Source organism: Cheilinus undulatus, linkage group 12 (genome assembly GCF_018320785.1).
Source record: "Cheilinus undulatus linkage group 12, ASM1832078v1, whole genome shotgun sequence".
In the NCBI taxonomy this organism is placed as follows: domain Eukaryota; kingdom Metazoa; phylum Chordata; class Actinopteri; order Labriformes; family Labridae; genus Cheilinus; species Cheilinus undulatus.
In genome coordinates, this window is record NC_054876.1 from 632,735 (window position 1) to 659,924 (window position 27,190).

At 39.0% G+C, this 27,190-nt stretch overlaps 1 protein-coding gene across 4 annotated transcripts in view; it reads left to right on the forward strand.

The window, feature by feature from the left end:
• cblb (Cbl proto-oncogene B, E3 ubiquitin protein ligase) overlaps positions 1 to 23,662 on the forward strand; it is a 75,159-nt gene extending 51,497 nt beyond the window's left edge. For 2 of the 4 annotated variants that reach the window (XM_041801358.1, XM_041801359.1), the window contains exons 14-19: positions 6,793 to 6,909; positions 7,005 to 7,054; positions 11,011 to 11,112; positions 14,620 to 14,778; positions 14,882 to 14,998; positions 21,077 to 23,662. In XM_041801358.1, the coding sequence (XP_041657292.1) occupies positions 6,793 to 6,909; positions 7,005 to 7,054; positions 11,011 to 11,112; positions 14,620 to 14,778; positions 14,882 to 14,998; positions 21,077 to 21,324 (793 nt within the window). In that variant the 3' untranslated portion in view covers positions 21,325 to 23,662. The remainder of the gene's footprint in view (positions 1 to 6,792; positions 6,910 to 7,004; positions 7,055 to 11,010; positions 11,113 to 14,619; positions 14,779 to 14,881; positions 14,999 to 21,076) is intronic. The other 2 variants (XM_041801360.1, XM_041801361.1) reach the window with 2 other exon arrangements.
• The last annotated feature ends 3,528 nt before the right edge of the window (positions 23,663 to 27,190 follow it).

Here is a 27,190-nt window from a genome sequence, read left to right on the forward strand (position 1 = left end):
CCTTCCACCTTCTGCAGTCTGGATCTCTGCTAGCCTCAGCCTGGCCTTCCACCTTCTACAGTCTGGATCTCTGCTAGCCTCAGCCTGGCCTTCCACCTTCTACAGTCTGGATCTCTGCTAGCCTCAGCCTGGCCTTCCACCTGCTACAGTCTGGATCTCTGCTAGCCTCAGCCTGGCCTTCCACCTGCTACAGTCTGATCTCTGCTAGCCTCAGCCTGGCCTTCCACCTGCTACAGTCTGGATCTCTGCTAGCCTCAGCCTGGCCTTCCACCTGCTACAGTCTGGATCTCTGCTAGCCTCAGCCTGGCCTTCCACCTGCTACAGTCTGGATCTCTGCTAGCCTCAGCCTGGCCTTCCACCTGCTACAGTCTGGATCTCTGCTAGCCTCAGCCTGGCCTTCCACCTTCTACAGTCTGGATCTCTGCTAGCCTCAGCCTGGCCTTCCACCTTCTACAGTCTGGATCTCTGCTAGCCCCAGCCTGGCCTTCCACCTGCTACAGTCTGGATCTCTGCTAGCCTCAGCCTGGCCTTCCACCTTCTACAGTCTGGATCTCTGCTAGCCTCAGCCTGGCCTTCCACCTTCTACAGTCTGGATTTCTGCTAGCCCCAGCCTGGCCTTCCACCTGCTACAGTCTGGATCTCTGCTAGCCTCAGCTTGACCTTCCACCTTCTACAGCCTGGATCTCTGCTAGCCTCAGCCTGGCCTTCCACCTTCTACAGCCTGGATTTCTGCTAGCCCCAGCCTGGCCTTCCACCTGCTACAGTCTGGATCTCTGCTAGCCTCAGCTTGACCTTCCACCTTCTACAGCCTGGATCTCTGCTAGCCTCAGCCTGGCCTTCCACCTTCTACAGCCTGGATCTCTGCTAGCCTCAGCCTGACCTTCCACCTTCTACAGTCTGGATCTCTGCTAGCCTCAGCTTGACCTTCCACCTGCTACAGCCTGGATCTCTGCTAGCCTCAGCCTGGCCTTCCACCTTCTACAGCCTGGATCTCTGCTAGCCTCAGCCTGGCCTTCCGCCTGCTACAGTCTGGATCTCTGCTAGCCCCAGCCTGGCTTTCCAACTGCTACATTCTGGATCTCTGCTAGCCCCAGCCTGGCCTTCCACCTGCTACAGTCTAGTATTTACAAACAATTATGTACAGGTTGGATATTTTACAGATTGGGTGTGGTGGAGATATTCATTTGTACACCTAGATACACATATATACACAAATGTATATATATATATATATATATATATATACAAACATGTGTACAGATTATACATATAAGTATTAAGTATTGCACAGATTATTATTATATGATCGTAAATTGGTTTTAAACACAGATGAAACTAAGCTCATGGTTTTCTCTCATACAAAGGTTCTGCCACAGAACATTTCAAACATAATAACATCCAAAGGAAAACTGATAGAGTAGGTTTTAAATTACAAGTACTTGAGTTTTATCCTAGATCAGGAGCTTTCGTTTAAAGTACATTTAAATAATCTTGTCACTAAACTTCGGGTGAAGCTTGGGTTCTTTTCTAGAAATAGAACCTGCTTTTCTCTCAAGGTCAGAGAGAAATTAGTGACAGCAACCATCTTGCCCCTTCTTGACCATGGGCAGTGTTTCCCCTTGGATGGAGTTGTAGCAGCGGAGGTGAAGTGCGTGTGCCAGAAAATAGCTCTTGGGACCTACAGTACATACAATACTTGTGTGCACAGTAGCGGGCAGGGGAAATGTCTAGTATGAGGTGTCTCAAAATTTGAGAAAATACATTTTTATTGAACATCATTAGTCTTGAAAACAAATAACTTAACACTTAACCTTTTAGGAACAAAAGAATATATATGAGCATATGTTACTCAGTAAAACAATAAAACCTAAATTTGATAAAATGGTGGTCCAAACTTCCCATCACTTATGTTAACAGCTATTTGACCTCTGCTGCCACCAGACAGTCAGTAGCACATCTGTATGACCTCTAAACACATTTTTGCAGCTACACTTCAACTTATAAATAAAGGTGTGCTATCAACCTGGTTTGGCACTCATAGTCTATCCTGAGGTTGCGCTGGACTTTTTTGTTGTCCGTCATTTTGACGGAAAGGGTTGTAAAAATTCTGGCATGCCATTTTACAATCCATCATTATTTCCTCTTTAATATCTGTGATATGATATAATTCAACATGATTTTATTAGTAGTGTTTAATTAATGAAGCACCATTTCTAAACTTATATTCAAAAAACAATCTTTGAGGTTCTGCATTTTAATGGCACTGAGAGAAAGATGAACACAGCAGCAGCGTTTACTCCTCGTCATTTTTACGCAGTGACACTCGAGCAACAATCCCTGTCTTTGTACAAGCAACTATGAACTGACCCATTTAAGATACCACCTACAGTTTTGAGGATATTTTTAATATCAAGATGTTGTAGTTTGACGATCATAGCCGACAATAATTTGTTAAAAGGCAGCACTGTGGAGCAGTGCGCATTTGTCTGCTCCACAGTAGTCGTAATCCGAAAAAAAACATCACGCACTCGGACCTTACACAAAGAGTCTGTTGCGTTTGTATTGGCGAAAATTTGAAGAATGTGGCAAATAGTTTCGTACTGCAAGCCTGTGTCTCTGTCACTCCTTTAAAGTCCAGATGGATCCATCCTGACACAGAGCTTCATACAGCACACGCTCATGTGTCATAGCGCAGAGACAAGTTGAAACGATGGAGAACAACTTTTTAATTCAGTCTCTGTTAGTACCTGTGAGTAGGCTACAAACGTATGCCTTTATCTGCTCTATTTCCAGGCTTGATATCCACATAATACACAGGCAAGCTACGGTGTTTAAAGTGAGGTGGGGGGGGGGTCGGGCGGTGGTGAGCGAGCAAGAGAGAATAAAGCAACAGGCGCTGATCTGAATCATTATTCACCCGTCTATCTTTTATATTTCCATGGTTGATATCCACATGATAAATGAGCAAACTTTGATGTTTAAAGTGAGGTTTCGGTGGTTAGCAAGCAAGGTTGATGCAGCGGGGACAGTTTTGAATCATCAGTCACCTTGGACACATACGAAATTTCGCATAAAATCGAACCTGTTCCAAAAAACACTGGAAATTAAACGACAATTTCAGCATCAGTGTGCAGACATGATTAGAACAACATGAAACAGGCTGATTGTGCAAAGGCCTTAACACTCTGCATGCCGACCTGTGTACTGAGACACCTGCAGCAGCCTCTCAGTGCTGTCAGCACGGAGACCGACGCGCTTTCATTAATCTACGATGTCGAGGTCAGTGAGAGAGCCCACTGGGTACAAGATTTTTAATAGATTAAATAACCTCATTGATAGTCCATGTGTGCAAAATGGAAAAGGTCTATGCATCTGTCTGTGTGTGTGCTAAAACGCAGGCTCACCCTCATCATTCCAGCTCGCCAAAATGATGGACAGCCTTCAAAATTCTCCGTCATCCATCAGCTGTCCAACCAAGTGTCTTATTCTCCCGCTCACTTCCGTGTATACATAAATGCTTTTGCGCCGCGAGTGTCTGAGGCTGTCACCTTTCCCTCCCGCTTTCTTTTGCGGAGAGAAGACTTGCCTTACTCGACTTCTGATTGGCTCTATGTTTTAGCTGACCAATCCAACTGACAAATGCAACAGGTATTAGTCAATCAGTGACAGAGTAAGGCATGACGGACGACAATACAGAACAAATTAAGTCCTGTATTGACTCAAAATGGGACGCAGAGATCCAGCATTTAAATGCAGCAGCGGCGGTAAAATTCCAGCAGTGGCGCACCGCCACTGCTGCATGCATATAGGGGAAACACTGATGGGGATGTGCTTTATTTGATTGCGTCATCCAAATGCCTCCAGTCTTTGGATACTGTCTTTCATTCAGCACTAAGATTTGTCACTGGCTGCAGCTGATGAAATTGAACTTGCCTTCTCTGAGTGCTCACAGATATGCACATTGGCTGACCCTAATATATAAGACTCTTTTAGACTTGATTCCCCCTTATTTGTGTGCTTTATTGCAGAAAACAAGCAGTTGCTATGCCTTGCGTTCTTGCACAGCACTAGTTTTATCTGTTCCTCGAGTAAGGACTGAATTTGGTAAAACAGCTTTCAGCTTTGCTGCCCCCTCTGCGTGGAATACTCTACAGACTGAACTGAAACTCTCTGAACTTATTCCACTTGGAGCCTTCCGTTCTATCCTGAGAGAAGGCCGCGTGAGACCACTGAACAGGGCCTGTGTTTTAAATCTTAAATTGTTGTTTGCTGTTGTGTTATAGCTCCCACACTTGAAAACACTATTGCACCTCTAAAATAGTATGTTTTAATCTATGCTGTTACTTCTTTGTAACTGTTCTTATGACATGTGCTGCTGACCTCTTGGCCAGGTCACCCTTGTGAAAGAGATCCTGATCTTAATAGGTTTTTATCTGGTTAAATAAAGGTTAATAATAATATTAAAAAAAGTCATATGGACATTATACACTGCCTAGCCAAAAAAAAGTCACCACCTGGATATAACTAAGCAAATAGGTACAAGCCTCCTACTGGATAATTACTGCATGGGCGATTATCTTTCAGCGGGCAACAAGTTATTTAACCCCAGCTGATGCAATGAGTAACTTCTCATTTCTTAAACAATGGATTTTATCTTCCCTAATGGCACGGGCATATTCCAAAATGACAATGTCAGGATTCGTCAGGCTCAAATTGTGAAAGAGTGGTTCAGGGAGCATGAGACATCATTTTCACACATGGATTGGCCACCACAGAGTCCAGACCTTAACCCCATTGAGAATCTGTGGGATGTGCTGGAGAAGGCTTTGCTCAGTGGTCAGACTCTCCCATCATCAATATTAAAATTAATGCGAGACTGGATAGAAATAAATCTTGTGACCTTTCAGAAGCTTAGCGAAACAATGCCATAGCAAATGCATGCTGTAATCAAAGCTAAAGGCGGTCCAACGAAGTATTAGAGTGTGTGACCTATTTTTGGTGGCGACTTTTTATTTTGGCCAGGCAGTGTATAAAGGAAGGATAACTTTCAAAATATCTGCTCGTCCTTACGCTTTGGAAAAAAGCGATTAAGAACTACTGTGGCTCATAAATCTCACCTGTCAAGATGGCAGAGCTAAAGTTTAGCTAAGATGCTAATGCTAAACGCAGCACAGACGTGAACATAAACATTTTTCTGAGTTAAAACTCTTCAGTTATCACCGTAACAACAGCCCCTTTATTCATGGGATTTACAACCATAGCGTGTTGTTGGGAGTGATTGATTTGGTGACATAATCAATACAGCTGAGCCCACTGATATGATATTAAACAGAGAGGACTTCTCTGAGCTGGAGATCAGCGGTTCTCCAGTGAATTGATTACCTCTGCCAAGGAGGTTATGTGATCGGCAGGGTTTGTTAGTTAGTTTGTTAGCAACATAACTCAAAAAGTGATGGACAGATTTTGATGAAATTTTCATGAAATGTCAGAAATGGCTTAAGGAAGAACTGATTAGATCTTGTGAGTGATCCGGATCACTGTCTGGATCCAGGAATTTTTTAAAGGATTCTTTACTATTGGGAGATAGGGCTAATGGTGGAGGTCTGCGCTGTTACCACTTTACACCAGGAGATGGCAATCCCAGCAGCATTTGTGGGTGTGTTCCTATTCAAAGTTTTGGAGTTTACAGAGTTTGAAAGACACACACCCGGTTGAGGAGACGAGTCAGACTGTAACAGAGAGACAGACAGTGAATTGTAGCAAGAATACTCAATGCTGAGAGGAATAGAGGAATATTCACCCTCTGCCATGGCTTCCAGTTGTCCGGTGAGACCATGGGGGAGACTGTCAGTGCAGATACAAAGAGAAAGTAAAAACCATGTTTTGAGACATGTAGACTGAATACTTACATTAAGAGGAATTATGAAAGGAAAAAAATGTGTAGACAGTAAATTTACCTGAGTAAATTCTACTCAAATTGAGTAAAATTTTACTCTGAAAAATATAACATTTGGTCCCAGTCTATTTGGAGTAAAATTCATGCTGCTTGCAGAGTAATGTTTTCAGAGTTGTTTTTAACTCTAACAAGTATTTTTATTTAACTCTAAATGGTGATTATCTACTCCACGATGAAACCATTCTACGGCAATCGTACTCACTACAGAATATTTCAGACCATAGTTCATTCATTATAGGGCTGTTTTTTCTCAATATAGTGTTGTATTTAGTCCCTTCAGAACTGTTTTTCATTCCTTATAGAAATGTTTCTATTCATTACAGAACAATTTGTACTCCATATAGAATTGGGTAATGGTTATGAGGAGCTGTATCTTAGTCTAAATAGACTGATCTTCCTCTTTATATAGAGCTACATTTTCCTCCTAATAGATAATTCTGCCTTTCAACCTATAAATGGTGTAACAAAATAGGTGTTTTTGCCTATACATATTAGACAGTGTTTTAATATTACAGAAACAATGAACATGAGACAAGGTGGTAAAGTTAAAGAAGTTTATTTGACAACAATAGTGCAAATGATGGTGACTGTACTGGTTGGAAATAGCCCTAAAAGTTTTAGGAACCATTTTTATGCTCCACAGTCTTCTTAGTTGTAAGATTAAAGGTTCAAGCCATGATTTTCCAGTTCAGATAATGTACATGAATGCTTCATAAACCATTTTCTAACCCTACACTTAACTTAGTAAATAGAAACTTATTTTCAGTGTCTGAATGCTGTGCACCCTAATCTGTCATACTCCACTTGTTTGACCTCTGACCCTCACACTCTCTCAGCAGTGCTGTGTCAGAGCATCAGCAGCGAGTGACAGAGAGAGCGCAGGATGACTATCAGATCCCCTCATCCAGCCTCTGCCTCAGTCAGGCTCCCCTCTGCCTGCCTGTACCCAGCAGGTATCAGCCTTCTCTAATGTATGAAGATGATGATTCAGCAGACATGGTTCAGTTTGAGTCAGACTAAACTGCTGTTAACATTTTTCATCCACTAGCTCTACAGAGTTCTGCTTCAGGGAGAAGATTCCCAGCCCTCCGGAGCCCAGTGAGTCCTCACACACATCCAGACATCATAACAACTTCATGCCTTTACTGCCATCATAAATAACTACCTGACATTCCATAAACTCCTGATTTAGTCAGACTAGCACAGAGGATTCAGACTGGTTTGGGGGATCTCCCATGATCTCAACATGCAGTTCTGTGTTTATCCCCATTTAAAGTTCCTGTTCCATGGTGGCTGATCTCTCTGCCTTCAGTGATAGTCATGAAGGACAAAACCAAGGCTCCTGGGTTCCTCTGCTCACCTTGGCTAGTCACTTGTTTTTGGCTGAAGAGTCTTTTTATAATTCAGCCAGTACTCCACTTGGTGTATTTACTTTGTAGAACAGGTGTCAAACTCAAGGCCCGGGGGCCAAATGCGGCCCACGGTGCGGGCCCGCAAAATCATTTCATATTTAAATTAGAAGTGGCTCACCTGAACAAGGTCTGCAGATTTCCTCCTGTATAAAAATGTAAATTTAACCTTGAAGATTTAAAAAAAAAAAACCTTGGAATTCATAAAAATCGGAAAAAGTAGAGAGTAGAAATAGTCAGGCATGAGGGAAAGATATTAATTTGTGTTTTCATTTCATATTTCAAATTTGCATCCCAAAATTATTACCTAAACTTAGGATTTTGACTTTTTATTTCATATTTTGACCTTTTAGGTTCACAATTTTTCATTTAAATCATATTGTGACATTTAAAACTTCTAACTTTGACTTTTAATCCCATATTTTCACTTTTCAAACTCCTGATCTAGAATTTTATATCATAGTTTGACCTTTTAGAGTCACAATTTAGAATTTTATCTTCTATTTTGACCTTTAAAACTCTTGATTTTGTATCTTGACCTTTAAACTGATGGTTTTAAGTCTCTATCTCGTTTGCCTTTATAAACCTTATTTTGACTTTTAAGTTATATTTTGACCTTTAGGACTTATAAAGTTGACTTTCCATCTCAGATTTTGAGCCTTTAACTCATTTATTTATGTATTTAGCATTTATTTGACATGGACACACAGTAAGTATTTAATCATTTTGACTTCTTTTTTTTTTTGAAATCTTAAAATCCTCTGTCATCACTGTTTAATTTAATTCGTTTAGTTTAATTAATGACTTAATGAGATAGAAAGCTTTCAAAGGTTGCACGTACTCCCAGCAGTCTGGTCTGGTCTTCTATCCCAGCATGCTGTGAGCCGTGTAGTGTAGTAGCTTTTAACTCATTGAGTGCCAGCCCTTTTTTAAAATGGAAAGTGGCTTGTGCAAGCGTTTTTGGCCATTTTGAGTCATCTTTCAAGACCCACAGAATATTTTGTGACTGACTCTGAAAACACCAAATAGCTCAAATGAAAGAAGAAACTCTCGATATCATCATAGAAAAAAAACGTTTGTTTGCAGCTTGTTCCATTTTTGATTTATCTGAAGTTGAATAGAGGCTAGTTTCACCAAAAAGACCACATTTTTTCTAGAAAGCTGAGAAAAATGCATTTTTGTGAAATAGAGTCTGTCAAGCAAAACAGTGATTTGAATGTTATAATTTTGCCTTCAATGACATAAAAGACATCTGAAAATTGTATAACAAATGTTATTTTATTGTAAAGTAAATAAAAATGCTTCCAGTCACTGTCATTCACACTCTGAAACTGGACGGCCTCCACAGGACCCCCCTATACGCCCACGTCCTCTCATGCTTGCGTGTCCCCTGGCACTGCCTGTAAATTATAGAAGTAATATAATATAAGATATGTTTTATATATATATATAATGTATAATCTATAATATAGTTTTTTTTTGTTCTTACCTCTTTTTCTGCCAGCAGACGGTGTTGTAGAACTGCATGGGGTTTGCTCTTCTCTCGAGTCAGCTTCTGAAATCACAGAGCACGAACGCATGAATGATGGTTTCATTCGATAAACTTGTCTGAATAATAAGTGAGTTTCTAATGTTAACTTGCCTCCATCGCTCTGGGACAGAGAACAACATCCGATTCGCTCACTCCGCTGCCATTCCTCAGAGTCTGGGTCGGAAAAGTCCGTCTCTGAAGTGTCGTTGCTGTATGCATCCAGCTGGCGAGAGGCTGCCTTATTTCTCCGATGTACGGGGGAGAGCTCGTGGCATTCTTTAACCTCTTGGCCGGCCTAGGCAGATGAATGAAAGCACTGATCCCTGGATTCGCTGTCGTTAAGTTCAGTGTCGGTTTCAGTCAGTAAGCGATTTCTGAGGCAAAAGTTTAAAGTTTTTTCCAGCGTCTATTTTAGAACTTTTAGCTTAGATTACCTCCGATTGCTCTGCTCTTTGACCTCAGGGTCTTCACCTCTCTCTGTGGCTTTGATCTACCGTCTCTTTTGACTGTAGTGTTCCGACTACGTATCCCAGAAGCCCCAAAATTACTCACAGGGAGCGTGAGAGCGCCCCCTTGTGCCAGCTGCTGAAAAAACACTTTGACATATATATACATCAATGGCACTGAAACGTTGGTTTCCAAATGACGTATATATATCAATGGCACTCAATTAGTTAATTGTGTCAGGTTTAATGCTCGATGTAAGAATGGCAGCTGCACCGCACTCAGAATTTTATAATCATATACTAGAACACAGACAGCTTTTTAGATGAAACATGGTTTAAACGTGCATCTCATATGCTTTATTTGTTTTTATAAACACACTTATTGCAGTAATTTGTATTAGATTGTCTGTCAGTACCAAATCCAAAGAAAAATGAAGATATTGCCAAATAATAAAGCTCTAAGAAGTTTTGCAAGCATTTGCATGGCACTGCATTGATGCACATATTCTGTACTTGTGTGGCTGTTTCCTGCAGCTATCCCTTCTTTTACATACCACATATATACTTAATTAACTGTTTAATCATACTCCAGGTCCCAGTGATCAGGATGAATGTTGCACAGAGGGAACTTCAGCTGATTTAGTAATAGACCACTGGGTCCAAGATTTGTAGTTTGACAATTTAAAAAAAGTCTTTGATTTTTGTTTCTTGTTTAAGCGCTTGTTCCAGAACTTAACACCTGATTAACCGGACCAATCGAAGGCCGGCCACACACTAGAGGATTTTAAGCCTGATTGTAGGCAAGATTTCACCCCCCCCCCCCCGGAGCCTCATCGCAAACGATTATTAGTCTGAGTAGTCTGCATGTGTGTGGTGTCAACACGATTAAATTACTGCTCCAAATCACGTCGTAGCCTCCCAGACCCTGAACTGTAAATATCAAACATGTTTGATATTTATGATTCTAGGTTGTAGTGCCGCTGACGGAGTACCCACAACAACCAGTGTGAGCGAGCACACCGGGTAGCATCACCAGAAGGATCATACGTACTTTCACCGCTCACAACTATAAACACAACTGTACCATAATTCCAGCCAGGATTTCGTCCTGAGTCTTTCCCTCATATGCTTTTTGCTGCACCAGTAGCACATGCCAGGACAGCCTGTTGTGGAGAGACAGCAAGAAGGTATCAACAGACATCCGTGTTTGTTTGTTTTTTCTGAAGTCACATGATTACGTGAGGTCGTAGGCAGGTCGGCAGGTGTGTGGTCTCCAGTGATCTGACAGTCTGGCTCAGTTGTCTAGTGTGTGCATTCAGAGGATTAAGGATGAAAAATCTTTGTCCTGAAGTCTGTGGTCTCCCACGGTTCTAAAAACATTTCAGATTTAAAAATCATCGAGTGTGTGGCCGGCCTTATTCTACCTTGTTAAAAGTCTTGTTGAAGTCTTGTTCTAATAGTGAATGGAGCTTTTTTAAGCACTTTGTTAGCTGTCTGGCAACTTAAAGGTCACACTGACCTATAGACAGCCATTCACTGCGTATTCACACAACCATGCAACATAGATATAGATTAAAAAAACAAAACAATATAAATAAAAATAAAAATTGTAATGAGATGGAGTTCTTGGTTGAAGTAACTATGTGAACTTTGTGTTTGTGTCCACAGGGGGGCGCTCAGAGTCGCCCAGGGGGGCAGCACATGCTGCCATCTGTGTCTCTAACACCAACAAGACATCCTCTGACTATGACATTCTGCTTCCCCCACAAGGTAGCTTCCCCAAAAGGCCCCCCCCCCCCCCCCCGACCTCACCTCACCTACACCTTCACCCCACCTATGCCCTCACCCTCACCCCACCTACACCCTCATCCCAGCTACTCCCTAAATCCCATCCTGTCCATCCTGTCCAGCCTCTCTGCTGTAATGTGCTCAGCTGAACTATGTTAAACCTTGTATTTCAAAAACAACTCTTTCCTGCATCTAGTGGATCTTCAGTGGTTTTTGGGAGGATGTTTGTGTTTTTAGTATTCACAAATGATGTTATTGAGTGAATTTACATGGTCTTGGACTTCCGAGCTGTATCACAGTTTCAGTCATGTCAGGATCTGGTGATTACATGCACACAGAGACTTCTGGTTATACATACAGCACTGCATAACATTAAGGTATGTAGGACACTAAGGGTTAACTGCGAGGCCCAACATGCCATGACCTAGGGCTGGAGAGGTTTGGGGGAGGGGTGTGTTACCTCTGGTAACATGCCTGGAGAATGTCAGAGGTTTTTGGGCCCTTCGGACATCCGTTGCACAACCAGAAACTCATGGCAACCCTACCGCCATCCAGACAGTTCCTAGGCCTGCTTACTACAGTCTAAAGATGTGGACTTTATCCAGAGCCCTTTTTGTCAATCCTCCTTCCCGCCTGCAGCTTATTTCCACATCTTTCTGATTTTCAGCCTCAAATTTTGTCCCAATCATGGCTAAAAGCTCTGCAAAGTACTGTTACTTTATCAACATGATATATAGCATCCTGATTGTTGGATCTTATTTCTGCAGACCTGTTTGAAATCAGGGGAAAATGAGACCATTCTGGTTTATTATGGGCTGTTAAATGCAGATTTTCTGTATTCACTTCATTTTTATCAACAGAAAACAGGTGTTAGCCTATCACTGCAGTTACAGCAGAGCAGTGGGTGAAACCAGCGTCCTATAGCCAGTTCAACACGACTTCACTACAGGTCATTATATCAATGCTGTCTGCCATCTCAACTTCTATTACACAGGTGTCAAACCCAAGGCCCGGGGTCCAAATCTGGCCCGTGGTTCAGTTACACCTAGCCCGCAAGATTATATCATATTCTTATTAGAACTGGCCCTAGAATATGAGGTCTGCAGATTTCCTCAGTATAAAAATATAAACTTAACCATGATGATATCAAATATCCTTAAAGGTACAGTGTGTAGAATTTGGCTGCATTTCGCCGAACAGAAACGGTGTACATGGGATATAATGTTTATATATCTATGTAAAGTATGTTAAAATAAGTGCACAATCATCCCCTTTAAACTTTTGTTTTCTTTTTACAAAATTAGAAAAAAGCTTTTTAAATTTACATTACCGCGGGTCGCCCTCACGGAGGCTGTCATATTGAACCGCCATGTTGTCTACGGCAACGTTTTGGGGACAGAAAGAGCGAAACGCGATTTTTAAATACGAACCTGCCCGCCGGTCCTGAAAGCTACCTGGAAGGCAGGTGGAGAAGAAGACTGACCTATAATCTATAAAAATTATGGTTACAGAAAGGAATGAATAAACCCTCACCTCGTCACTGCTGTAAATGACGATCCTTTTTGGTCTTCACAGGCTCTCGTCGCCTAGTGATGTAACGTTTTGGTAACAGATCGGCTCATTCTAAAATCTGAACGCTAGATGTAGCTAAAATGCCAAATTCTACACATTGTCCCTTTAAGTCATAAAAATGTGAAAAAATAAAACATTGAAATAATTAGAAAAACAGAAATGTGGGAAAAGAGATTCGTTTGTGTTTTCATTTCATATTTTCAATTTTGCATTGCACAATTAGGACTTCAATCTATTATTTGGACTTCATTTCATATTTTAACCATTTAAATTTATTATTTTGACTTTTTATCTCTTATTTTGACCATTTTCAATTTATTATTTTGACTTTTGTGTCATAGTTTGACTTTGTCAATTTATAATAATCACTTTATTATTCATATTTTGACCTTTCAATTAATAATTTAGACTTTATATCTAATCATTTGACCTTTTCAACTTATTATTTTGACTTTTATCTCACATTTTGACCTTTTAGGTGCACCATTTTAAATTTTAAGTCATATTTTCTGCCTTAAAAAATGACTGTTACTTTCTGTTTTATATACTTGCCTCTTAAAAGCATTATTTTAACATATAATTTTGTGTTCTAAATTTCCCTCACTTATTATTATTTTTTTATTTTACTAATGTTGTTGCAGCTAATACTTTATTCCGATATGATAAATATTGATACATATGAAGTCTGGAGATTTCCTCCAGTAAAAAAAAATGTAAACTTAGCATTGATTATATGAAATTTCCTTGAGTCAAAAAAGTGTGAAAAAAAATTAAGTGTAAAAATAACAAGCTCAAAAGAAATGTGGGAAAACAAATTCATCTGTGTTTTTATTTAATATTTTCAATTTTGCTTTGGACAATTATGACGTTAGTCTATTATTTGGACTTCTATTTCATATTTTGACCTTTTTAATTTATTATTTCGACCTTTATTCTTATTTTGACCTTGTAGGTGCAACATTTTCAATGTTAAGTCATATTTTGCCTTAAAAACATGATTGGGACTTTCTTTTCTTTTTTTTTTGCCTTTTAAAAGCAATATTTTAACATCCAATTTCGTGTTTTGACCTTTTGAACAAATAAGTTTGACATTTTTTATCTCAGATTTTGAGCCTTTTAACTAATCATTTAGACTTTTTAAATCTCAAAATCATTTTTCATCATTGGTAACTTTTTTCCCATAATTTATTACTGGTTCAAACTGAGGTTGACAGTTTGGTTAAATGTGGACCCTGTTAGGCCCTCAGGTCAGACCTTAATTCAGGATTTGGCTTCTTCTGTGATTGAGTTTGACACCCCTGGTGTAAAGTCTTTAAAATATTTTAGCAACAGTAATATTTTCTAGAGGTTTTCTTACAACAGCGTGGAGATGAGGAGAGGGAGAAACGGGCAGCACATCTCGCTGCTCTGCCGCTCTTGCAGCAGGAGCTGGGAGCAAACTTTTCTTCTTCGTGTGTTTTAATATGACGGCTACTTCCTCTTCTTCGTTGGTGGTTTAATGGCGGTTAGCAACCACACTTACCAGCGGATAAATACTGTCACAGTACTTTCCATTTATTTTTTTAATGGTCCGGACGTCTACATCATGGGGGATTTTTCTGATTCTTGGGGTGATTTTTTTTTTTACCTTTGTTTAATGGGGAAAAAACCTCATTGAGATTAAAAACCTCTTTTTCAAGAGTGTCCTGGCCACGATTATTTTTCGTACAACTCCTGTCAGAGTCCTCCTCCCTCACTGGCTTTTGTCAAGTTCTCAGTGAAAAATAGTGGCTAAGTTTTCCTCTAAAGGGCAGCATGCTGGCCACTCTTCATCAGTAATCCCATAGCCATGTCTATGTTTTATTTGGATCTTGTAGCAGTGCCAGCCAGCCGCCTGTATGTGTATGAAGTGTTCATAGGGCTTCTGTTGTTTTTCAGCTTTAAAGGACACCTTCAACAGCAGCCCTCCCTCCCATCTTCCTCCCCCTCCACCAGCTCGACACAGCTTCACTGATCTCTCCTCCTGCAGCTCCTCCTCTGTCTTCACACAACCACACAGACTGTCCTCTGGAAAGGATCACTTGTTGTTAACCCCTGGTGAGTTGTCCCCCACATTAGATACAGAAGTAGTATCATCTGATCTTTATAAAATGGCGGTTTAACTGAGCTGCTGTTTCTTTTTGTCTTATTTGTGCTTTAGAAACTGTGTTTGACATGCTGAACAATGCTGCTCCTCTGCCTCCGGTCAGACGACATGCTGAAAATGTTAAAGGCTCCAGAGGCTGCCTGGAGTTTGACCCTTTACAAGACTTTCAAGGTAGTGTCATGCAGTGTTCATTTTGTCGACTAAAACTGTGACTAAAAATGTCCGTTGACTGCCTTTTTTCCATGACAAAAACTAGACTAAGACTAACAAAAATAGATGACTGAAACTGACTTTAAGTAAGTTTAGTTTTTGTAAAAATGAATAAAAATAGACTAAAAATGAAATGTAATTTTCGTCAGACATTCAAAATCCATGATATTTCTCCACTGTGGGTAAATCTGTCAAAAAACAATATATCTGTATCTCTTCTGCCTCTCAGCTGTAGAAAGCAGGGACCCCAGGTTTGGCAGAGTGCATAGAGGCTGACCAACTCAGTAGACAGCTTGGACCAGCTGACTCTTTGCAGAATTTCTTCACATTTAAAAGCATAAGCCTACTCACACTTATCTTTCAGAAACGCTTTAGAAAGGGGAATTTAGGGCAGCTCTTCTTTGTCTCCAACCAACAACGTCTGGGAAATGTGGGTGGGGCTTAAATAACTCTGTGCTGAGCTAAAATAACACTCATGGATCAACTCTGTAGAATAACTCCAGCTCTGGACGCCTTTTAAATCAAATGAGTTAAAAAATAAAACACTTTGGGAATTAGAATCAACTCCTATGTGTTTAACCCTGAAATTTCAACCCTCCAATTTTTGCTGTGTACATTAAAAGGACTGTAAATCAAATTCTAGTCAGTTTTAGCATGCCATAGTCAACTTTATTATATAACATGTTTCCTGGACACCAAAATTGTGACTCTTTAAAACTGAGAGTGGCTTGTAACTTTCAAAAACTACTGGCCACTGAGGAGTCAGTGGTTAGACTTTTAATCTAAACCAGTGTTACTCAACCCTGCTCAACCAAACAGCCAAATTGTTGAAAAATACCTTTGCAAGAGCCACAATCTAAGTGGTGAAAAGTGGCAAAAACAGCTTGAATTAGCAATAGCAGTAAGTTAAAGGTGGCACAAATAGTCAAAAAGCAAAAAAAAGGGTAAATATGTGGAGAAAAAGTGGAAAGGGTACAGAAAGTAGCAAAAATGGGGGAAAAGTGAAAGAAACGTTAGTTACAGTTGGCATAAATGGTCCAAAAGTGTCAAAAAAGAATTAAAAGTGACTAAAATTGGCAAAAAGCAGTCAAGACTGGCAAAATTGGCAAAAAATGGCACTTAGTGGCATAAGGTAGATGAAATGGGTGAAAAGTGGTGAAAATGGGTAAAAAGTTGCAACAAAAGAGTGTCAATATGGGTGAAAAAGTATTGGTATTAAGTGGCAAAGACAGCCTAATTGGGCAAAATGAGACAAAAAATGAAAAAAAGGGGCAAAAACTATGAAAAAGTGGTATTTAATGACAAAAGATAGCACAAATGGGTGAAATTCGGAAGACAAAAGGGTAAAAATGGGATAAAAGGCATAAAAATGGGTTAGAAGTTGCAAAAAATATGTGTGAAAAAGTGCTTACCTCTGCACATATAAGGGTTCCAAGAACGCTCTTCATAATCACAACCCATAATGTTCTTTTATTTGGGGGCTTTAAACCCCTTGGATAGAGAGAGAAATGGGAATAATATTCAGAAAAGAAGCCATGGGTCAGATTTAAGCAGGCTTCTTTAAGTACATGGTCTGCACAGACCCAACAGCTACATCACAGTTATACTCCATGATATATTAACATGATCTGCACAGACCCAACAGCTACATCACAGTTATACTCCATGATATATTAACATGATCTGCACAGACCCAACAGCTACATCACAGTTATACTCCATGATATATTAACATGATCTGCACAGACCCAACAGCTACGTCACAGATATACTCCATGATATATTAACATGGTCTGCACAGACCCAACAGCTACGTCACAGTTATACTCCATGATATATTAACATGGTCTGCACAGACCCAACAGCTACGTCACAGTTATACTCCATGATATATTAACATGGTCTGCACAGACCCAACAGCTACGTCACAGATATACTCCATGATATATTAACATGGTCTGCACAGACCCAACAGCTACGTCACAGATATACTCCATGATATATTAACATGGTCTGCACAGACCCAACAGCTACGTCACAGATATACTCCATGATATATTAACATGGTCTGCACAGACCCAACAGCTACGTCACAGATATACTCCATGATATATTAACATGGTCTGCACAGACCCAACAGCTACGTCACAGATATACTCCATGATATATTAACATGGTCTGCACAGACCCAACAGCTACGTCACAGATATACTCCATGATATATTAACATGGTCTGCACAGACCCAACAGCTACGTCACAGATATACTCCATGATATATTAACATGGTCTGCACAGACCCAACAGCTACGTCACAGATATACTCCATGATATATTAACATGGTCTGCACAGACCCAACAGCTACGTCACAGATATACTCCATGATATATTAACATGGTCTGCACAGACCCAACAGCTACGTCAAAGATATACTCCATGATATATTAACATGCCATATAGTCCAAAGTGATGTACATCTCAGAGTTTTCCCCTTTAGCCTTCCCCCTTGGTTTTGCACGTTCAGAGATCTGAAACTCGCTGTGCACCGATGCTCCACGTCCATCCTGATGGAGCTGGGAGGTTCAGCACAGAGAAATTGGAGACAGTGCCTGAAAGCCAGGGTGTCGAGCTCGTAGCACCATTCTCAAAAAGACTTGAGGCTGTCATCACTGCCTAAGGTGCTTCAGCAATGTACTGAGCAAAGGTTTTGAATACTTATGTACATGTTAGATTTTTGTTTTTTATTTTAGTGAATTTATGAAAAATAAAATAAACTTTTTTCACTTAACCTAATGGGGTGTTGTGTGTAGAATTTTAGATAAAAATGAATTAAATCCATTATGGCAGGGGTGTCAAACTTAAGGCATCTTTAAAAAAATTTTTTATATATATATATATATATATATATATATATATATATATATATATATATATATATACAGTTGAAACCAGAAGTTTACATACACTATATAAAAAGGCACATAAACTTTTTTTTCTCACCGTCTAACATTAAATCAGATTAAACTTTTCCTGTTTTTGGTCAGTTAGGATTACCAAAATTATTTCTATTTGCTAAATGCCAGAATAATGAGAAAAGGATTTTTTTAGATAATTTTTATTACTTTCTTCAAAGTCAGAAGTTTACATACACTAAGATTACTATGCCTTTAAACAATTTGGGAAAGCCCAGATGATGATGTCATGTCTTTGGAAGCCTCTGATAGGTTTATTGACAACATTTGAGTTAATTAGAGGCACACCTGTGGATGTATTTTAAGGCACACCTGAAACACACTGCTTCTTTGCGTAACATCATGGGAAAATCAAAAGAAATCAGCCAAGATATCAGGAAGAGAATTGTGGACTTGCACAAGTCTGGTTCATCCTTGGGTGCAATTTCCAGATGCCTGAAGGTGCCACGTTCATCTGTTCAAAAAATCATACGCAAGTATAAACACCATGGGAATGTCCAGCCATCATACCGCTCAGGAAGGAGACGGGTTCTGTGTCCCAGAGATGAACATGCTTTGGTCAGAAAAGTGCATCTCAACCCAAGAACAAAAGCAAAAGACCTTGTGAAGATAGTTGGCATCATGAGGAAAGAACATTATGTGGAAATACTGAAGCAACATCTCAAGACATCAGCCAGGAAGTTAAAGCTTGGGCACGAATGGGTTTTCCAAATGGACAGTGACCCTAAGCATACTGCCAAACTGGTTACAGAGTGGCTTAAGGATAACAAAGTCAATGTTTTGGAGTGGCCATCACAAAACCTGATCTCAATCCCATTGAAAATTTATGGGCAGAGCTGAAAAGGCATGTGCGAGCAAGGCGGCCTACAAACTTGGCTAGTTACACCAGTTCTGCCAGGAGGAATGGGCCAAAATTCCTGCAAACTATTGTGAGAAGCTTGTGGAAGCATATCCAAAACGTTTGACCCAAGTCATACAGTTTAAAGGCAATGCTACCAAATACTAATGAAATGTATGTAAACTTCTGACTCTCAAGAAAATAATAAAAAATTGTCTAAAAATGATCTCTCTCATTATTCTGGCATTTAGCAAATAGAAATAATTTTGGAAATTCTAATTGACCAAAAACAGGAAAAGTTTAATCTGATTTAATGTTAGACGGTGAGAAAAAAAAGGTGCCTTTTTATATAGTGTATGTAAACTTCTGGTTTCAACTGTATATATATATATATATATAGTCATGAAATTTAGAGTCAAGAGTAAAAACATTTAGATAAATAAAATTAATTTGTGTTTTCATTTCCAATAATCAATTTTCCATCTTACAATTAAAACTTCAACTAGGATTTCACATTTTAATTTCATATTTGGCCTTTCGATCAATAATTTTGGCCTTTTAAACACACATTTTTTAATATCATCTCATATTTTACATTTTTAATTCACAAGTATTAACCTTACCTCATATTTTGAGCTTTAAAACTCATGATTTTGAATTGTATCTCATATTTTGGCTTTCTAAACTCACAACTTTTAATTCATATTCTCATATTCACCTTTTTAAATTTACAGCTGTGAATTTTGTCGCATATTTTGATCTTTCATGATTCAGACTTTCAGTCTCATATTTCTGCCTTATATATGATTTTTTTCTATTCTTTTTTTCTTTTTATTTTGTGTTTTGACCTTTTGAACTTATAAGTTTGCCTTTTAACTTCAGATTTTGAGCCTTTAAACTGATCATTTTCACTTTTTTATGTTGATGTTTATGGTGTTTATCATCAGAGCTAAGTTGTTTTTTTTACTTCCCATAATTCATCACTAGTGAAACTGAGGTTGAAAATTTTTGGTTCAATGTTGATCCTGTTTGGCCCTCAGGTTATACCTAAATCCAGATTCTGGTCCTGGCTGGGACTGAGTCTGACACCCCTGTTTTAATGATTTATTCTATGGAAAGGAAACAAAAGAACAAAGAGGAATGGCTCCTGCTAACTCCCTCATGCTGGCCCGTCCTCTACCTACCTCAGCTGCCAACAGCATTAGTCTGTCACCCAGCTAAATTAAGACACTCATAATGGAATACTAAATATATTTTAAAAAATAGCAAAGAAAATACTATCAGAAATATATCATGAAGAAAACACCCCAATATTACTTAGGAAACTAGATATGAACTTGAACAGCGATACTCATCGTGTGGCTCTAGAGCCACATGTGGCTCTTTAGTGATTATTTCTGGCTCTTTTATGTCTTAATTTTAAATATCATCACCCCAGAAAACCGGAAAAAAGGTAAACTTCTTTGCCATTTTCACAAATTTTGCCACTTTTCACTTTTCACTCAATTTTGGCCACTTTTATCTCATTTTTTGCCCCTTTTTTGTACATTTTTTTTGCCATTTGCCATTACATACCACTTGTTTCATTTTGCCCAATTTTTGCCTCTTTTTTTTGCCACTTATTGCCCATTAAAACTAACTTTTGCTATTACATACCACTTGTTTCCTATTTTTTTGCCCATTTTTGCCACTCTTGACTGCTTTTTGCCCATTTTAGTCACTTTTCACTAATTTTTTGTGACTTCTCACCCATTTTTGCTGCTTTTTGACCATTTTTGCCACCTTTAACCTATTTTTAATGCTACTTCAAGCTGTTTTGCCACTTTTGACAGCTTAGATTGTGGCTCTTGCAAAGGTATTTTTCAACAATTTGGCTGTTTGGTTGAGCAGGGTTGAGTGACACTGAATAAGAATAAAAAGCTCCCACACACATGATGTCCAACCTGTCCAAAATAATAATTCATAGAATGTGCAGCAAAGCCGGTTGTGTCAGGTGGGAGGGCAGCATGAGTAACACTGGCAGACGCTCCTACAGTAAACTCTGCTGAATGTCTCCCTGAGTTCCTCTGAGGTGCAGCTGATGCTTTGGTGCAACAATGGCTACATCATCACCCCCTCCATGCCAGTGCAGCCTCATTCAGTGACAGTGTTCAGCTTTGACTCTGAAGTGTGTTTATGTCTGTGTGTGTGGGGGGGCTGTTGACCTGATTTATCTCTCTTTATTCTTCAGGGGACTGTGTGCAGGCCCCTGCCAGACCACCCAAACCCCTCCCCAGGAAGATCCCTCCCGACAGCCAGTCTGGGAAATCCAACTGCCTGGATCTGGAGACTGTGGATGCCAAAATAGCCAAGTTGATGGGGGAGGGTTACCCCTTTGAGGATGTGAAGAGGGCACTGATAATTGCCCAGTACAAGGTGGACGTTGCCAGAAGCATTCTTCGAGAGTTTACCTTAATGGCTCCAAAACTGAACCTCTAGTTCTGAAGACTTCACAGACATCAGTGCAGATGAATGGACTGACAGAAAATGGTTTTACACATAGAAAGTTCTCAAAAGGAGACTTTAAACAAACATAAGTAACCATGACCAAATCAGAGGAAATTAAATACCTGGAGAAAACCTTTTAATGATGTCAGCTGGAAATAAAAGCAGGCTTGTTGTTCACATAGTCCGATGTCAGTGCAGGCCTCTGTTTTCAGGGGCTTGGTCTGCATGCCTGATATAAAGCCTTGATCCTGTTACTGCTGCAAGGCTCCCTTCATGTCTGCTAGCCTCCACTCTTTAGTTTAAAAGGGGAACTTTTAATAGAATGAGACCTTTTCACTTTAGCTTACATGTTAGCAGATGCTGGTGGTTGCTTGACTTCCTGCTCTCCTCTTCAACTCATCGACATTTCCTGTCTCACTCACCTCCTTATGTCTACTGCACCTCATAGGAAACAGCAGAATATGAATTGTCAAGAAGGAGCCTGAGGTTGCCTTATTGCCTCCTTCAGAGCTGGAGAAAGTGGACACCAGCTCCAGTGGAGCCCCTTTATTTCACCCAGTGTCTTATAAGGACTACAACTGTGAAATGTTAGTTTGATTATCCTCTTTGCTTCTTTTATCAGGTAGGACTGGGACCTTTGTGAAAAAATGCTCCCGTCTGTGAACAACAAGCCTATAAATGTTCTTGATGAGGGAGCTCTGCCTCGTAGCTCTGCAGTCTGCTCAGGCCTAGTTTGGTTTGTTTGAGGATGTTTTTGTTTTTCATCAAATGCAAGAGACAAGCGTGCCTACATTTTAGCCTTTGCACTTAAATGACAAATGTAAACCTGTTGTGTTGATCAGTGTGCCAGACTTTGTGTGTGCGAGCTCACAGCAGGCTGTCATGCTGCTCTCTGGCTCTGGTTTAAGCCATCGTATTCTTGAAGAGTTACTAAACTCACAAACTATTTTTAGCTGAAAACTGATGCATGTGGGTACTCAGTAATTCTGTTCATCAGTATCTCAACGTTTATGTACAAAGTATTTCAGTTCTGCTTTAGGTGGTAGAAATATGCAAAGTGAGCACCCTCTACAGGCAGAAACCTAGCTACTACAACTGTATTTTTCTACTTTGTTATCCGGAGGTTGTTGATGTGTGTTGCCCCATAGAGCTCACCGGTGACCAGCTCTGGTTTCAGAGATAAAGGCCCCTGTTTTAAATCCTTTCATAGTAGAATAAGAACTTTAACTAACAGTAGCATCAGCTGAACCTGGCAGGTAAAAGCAGCAGAACTTCTACAGGAGCATAAACCAGTTTCACACGTGTCTCACCATCATGTTGGAATGGTTCACTATAGTATGCCATGTGTTACAGACCGGATCAAGGTCCAGCACATCTGTCCCCTCCGCAGAGAGCAAACAGTGAAACCAGGCTGACATTACTCTTAAAAGCAAAGCGTTGGTGTTTAGGAATTATTGTGTTGGCTCTTTTTAGCATTTTACCATCACCCTGCCTTCCATTTCTTAGATCTAGATGTTGGCTACTACTATTATCACTACTACAAAGGTCAAGGTGCACAATCAATCATTGGTGCATATATGGATGGTACCAGTGCAGTCACCTGGTATCCAAATGAATGCATCGTTAGGCATCCTCTGCTTGTGTAATGTAACAACAGCAGAGTCAGACTTGACGAATGGTCAGTAATTCAGATGTTTAGAGGCCCTTCTTATAAAGCAGATCTAGAACAAACACTGAATGAGGGAAGATTTACATTTGAGAGAGGGAGGAAACTCAAACCAGAGTTAGCTCTGAGTCTGACTATGGTAACTGAGTTTGTGAAGCTAACCTGGTCAGGAGAAGGATTTCTTCAATGACCCCCAGCCTCACATCCACATTCATTCATTCATTCACTAGTAGGTGTGTTAGATATTTTAACTCTGGATATCAGGAGGCTGCGTTGTTTCAGTAAAAGTTAATGTAATTTGGCCTAAATAATGAACTAAACAGGATATAGGTGAGAGGATGCAACATGCTGAGGATAGAGCTAAAGCACAAATTAACTCCTGAACAAACTTAACTTTAATGTGCCAAACAGGATTGAAGAGTGGTGAGCCTGTTTAAACCCTAATCCTGCTGGGAGCCTCCTAAACAAATCTAGAATTACATCCCATCCCACCATCCTGTATGATTGAACAAGTCTAAGCTTACAATTACAATTTCTTCTTCTAAGACTAACAAAAACAGATCTGTGGTGACAAAAACTAGACTAAGACTAACAAAAATACATCTGTGGTGACTAAAACTAGACTAAGATTAACAAAAATAGATCTGTGATGACTAAAACTAGACTAAGACTAACAAAAATAGATCTGTGGTGACTACAACTAGACCAAGACTAACACAAATACATCTGTGGTGACTAAAACTAGACTAAGACTAACAAAAACAGATCTGTGGTGACTAAAACTAGACCAAGACTAACAAAAATAGATCTGTGATTACTAAAACTAGACCAAGACTAACAAAAATAGATCTGTGGTGACTAAAACTAGACTAAGACTAACAAAAATACATCTGTGATGACTAAAACTAGACCAAGACTAACAAAAACAGATCTGTGGTGACTAAAACTAGACTAAGACTAACAAAAATAGACCCGTGGTGACTAAAACTAGACCAAGACTAACAAAAATAGACCTGTGATGACTAAAACTGACAAAAACTAAGTTTAGTTTTCATCAAGATGACTAAAACTAGACTAAAATGTGATGTAGTTTTTGACAGACATTTAAAATCTGTGATATTTCTCCACTGTGTGTAAATCTGTCAAAAAACAATGCAGCTGTATCTATTCTCCCTCCCAGCTGTAGAAAGCAGGGACCCTAGATTTTGCAGAGTGTAGACAACATACTACCATGATTTGGTGCCAGATTTAGGCAGGAGAATAAATGTTTAGACCAAAAGTAAAGACTAAAATGTGAGGACTTTTTATAGACTAAAACTAAAAAGGATCAAAATGACTAAAATGTGACTAAAACTAAAATGCATTTCATTTAAAGCCTTAATATCAGCCTAAATTCAGGCTAGAACTTTTTTTTCTTTTACTTTTAAGGCTTTAATCTCTAAATCCTTATTTATGTGGCACTAAAACTCAACATGGTAGATGACTCTCCTTTTTCTGCAGAAGCTGCAGAACTTAAACAAAAACTCCCCATTAGTCCACATGAGGATTTCTACTTTGAGACCTCCTATTGCCATGGTATCGGAGCTCTCTATGGTTTTGTGGTATACGCTGAACTCTGAGTTAAGTGAACTAACTCACATCTGCTGTTCTGAAACCAAAAACTGAGGGTAGATCAACCCAGAGCTCGGGGTTAGACTTGTTGAACCATCTTCAGTACTTCAGTACTTGTTTTATTGAGCTTAGCTGTTGTGTTGGACCTCCAGACCTGTGCAGCATGGAGAGAAGTTAAAGAGAAATGCTGGCAAGCACCCAAGCTGTGACCAAGGTTATTATAGAACTAACTAAATACCTAAAATTCAAAAATCATTTTAGTTAACTGAAACTAAATCAAAACTAAGCTTTACTGAAAAAAATTAAAACTAAAACTGTATAGTGCGCTTACAAAACTAACTAAAATAAAAAATATCCTTAGTTTTAGTATCTGACACAACCATATTGACTGGCACCTACACCAGTCTGGGGAGAGTAAAATGGCCTGATCTGATTGGTTAAGACTTCACACAGCGGTAGTTTTATGTCTGGAGTTGTAGTTAAACATCATCTTTAAACGAATAAAATGAAAAGTGAAGAGTAGCCTGTTTGAATATGTTTTTAAAAATGTATGACGCTCACTCAGCCCCTTACATACCAGCAGTAAAAACTGATTAAAACTAAACTGAAATTTTAAAAAAAGTGAGAACGAAATAAAGTAAAACTACTGAAAAATATAAAACTATTCTAACCTTGGCTGTGACAGAACTTGGCCTCTTTAAATTCAAGAAGTGATTAGTGCTGTATGTGTCAGTCAACTTAGTCCTGGTTACTGATTGGTTATACTAGATTAGAGTTTAGATCAATCATTAAAAGTGAAGCCAAAGAGAGAAGAATGTTGTAGGGTGTGAATACAGTCTTTTTAATGGGATGTATCATTTTAAATACACCGTCTTAACCACATTTAACAGTTATTTAAACACTCTTTCATACTAATGCAGGTGTTGAAGGTAAGTCTTCTTTTAGCAGTCGACCTGGTGTGTTTGGACCTCTCCTTTGTTATGAGCACAAATGAACGTATAAACTAGCACACACAGCGATGCATTGACCCATTTTCATGTTAATTTTTTTTGTCTGACCTGCTAACTGAATTAAGGATCACTGTTTGTGTTTTTAGATACCAGAAGTGAATTTTGGCTTTTCCAAAGAAGAAAACAATAAGAACTGGATTATTAGACTGAGTCACTATTTTATTTCCTGACATCCACATGTGAAACACATGTGAACATGTGAAACACGTGAACATGTGAAATCTCATGGCCTTTCCCTTTAACATGAGACTCGGGTTTGCTCTCTGTCCTTGCCTGCTCCTGAACTTGAAAAACACCAAGCTTCGAACCGTTGTATTAGACGCCCATGTGGTTGGAATAAGTGGCCTTTGATTGTCGGGTGGTTCTTATTATTTCACCTTCATATTTTTGGGCTTGTGTGATAAAAGGAAAATATGGATATGTAAATCATATGCACTTAATTTATACATTATTGTTTTTTAAGTAAGTTATTTTCATGAATAAGTAAATAAAGTCATAAATTCATTTTCAGTTTTTGCTTTTGTGTGTTTTGTGGTATTGAAAATAAACTTCACATTAACTAGAGGTTTCTGCTGACTCATGAGGTTCAGATCTACTATGGGGTCTGACTGTGTGCTCGATACTAAGGTCAGATTTGTAAACACCGCCATGGCCTGACAGTAGGAGGAAGTTTCAGGAAAGTTTGAAGAGAAAAAATTACACTTGAACTGTTAACATCACCACACTGAATAAAAGTGAAGGCAAAGAAAAAGCCCAAAAAACAGACCATGTTAGTTAGTTAGTTAGATCACACTAACGACACAAGAGACTTTATCATCAGATGTGGAATTCTTCTCCAGCACCATGTTTAATGAAACATGTCATCATGTAAGCTTTCTAATACCTGTAGAGCACAGGTGTCAAACTCAAGGCCTGGGTGCCAAATCCAGCCCGTGGTACAGTTATACCCGGCCCATTAGATCATATCATATTTTTTATTATAACTGACCCTAAAATATGAAGTCTGCAGATTTCCTCCAGGATAAAAAATGTGAAATTAACCCTGATGATATCAAATATCTCTTAGTCATAAAAATGTGGTAAAAAAATAAGTATATATAAGATAAAAAGAAACATACTTGTGTTTTCATTTCATATTTTCCATTTTGCATCACACAATTATGTCTTAAATTAATTATTTGGGCTTTTATTTAATATTTTGACCATTTTCAATGTGTTATTTTGACTTTTTGTCTCATATTTTATCCTTTTCAATTTATAATTTCAACTTCATCTAATAATTTTAGCATTTTAAATGTATAATTTTGACTTAATTCTATCACATTTTGACTTTGTAAATGTATTATTTTCCCTTTTTATCTCATATTTTGACATTGTAGGTGCACCATTTTAACTTGTAAGTCATATTTTTGCCTTAAACAAGACTGTGACTTTCTTTTCTATATATTTGGCTTTTGAAAGCATCATTTTAACACCTAATTTTGTGTTTTGAACTTTTGAACTGATAAGTTTGACTTTTTAGCTCAGATTTTGAGCCTTTAAACTCATCATTGTGACTTTTTAAATCTCA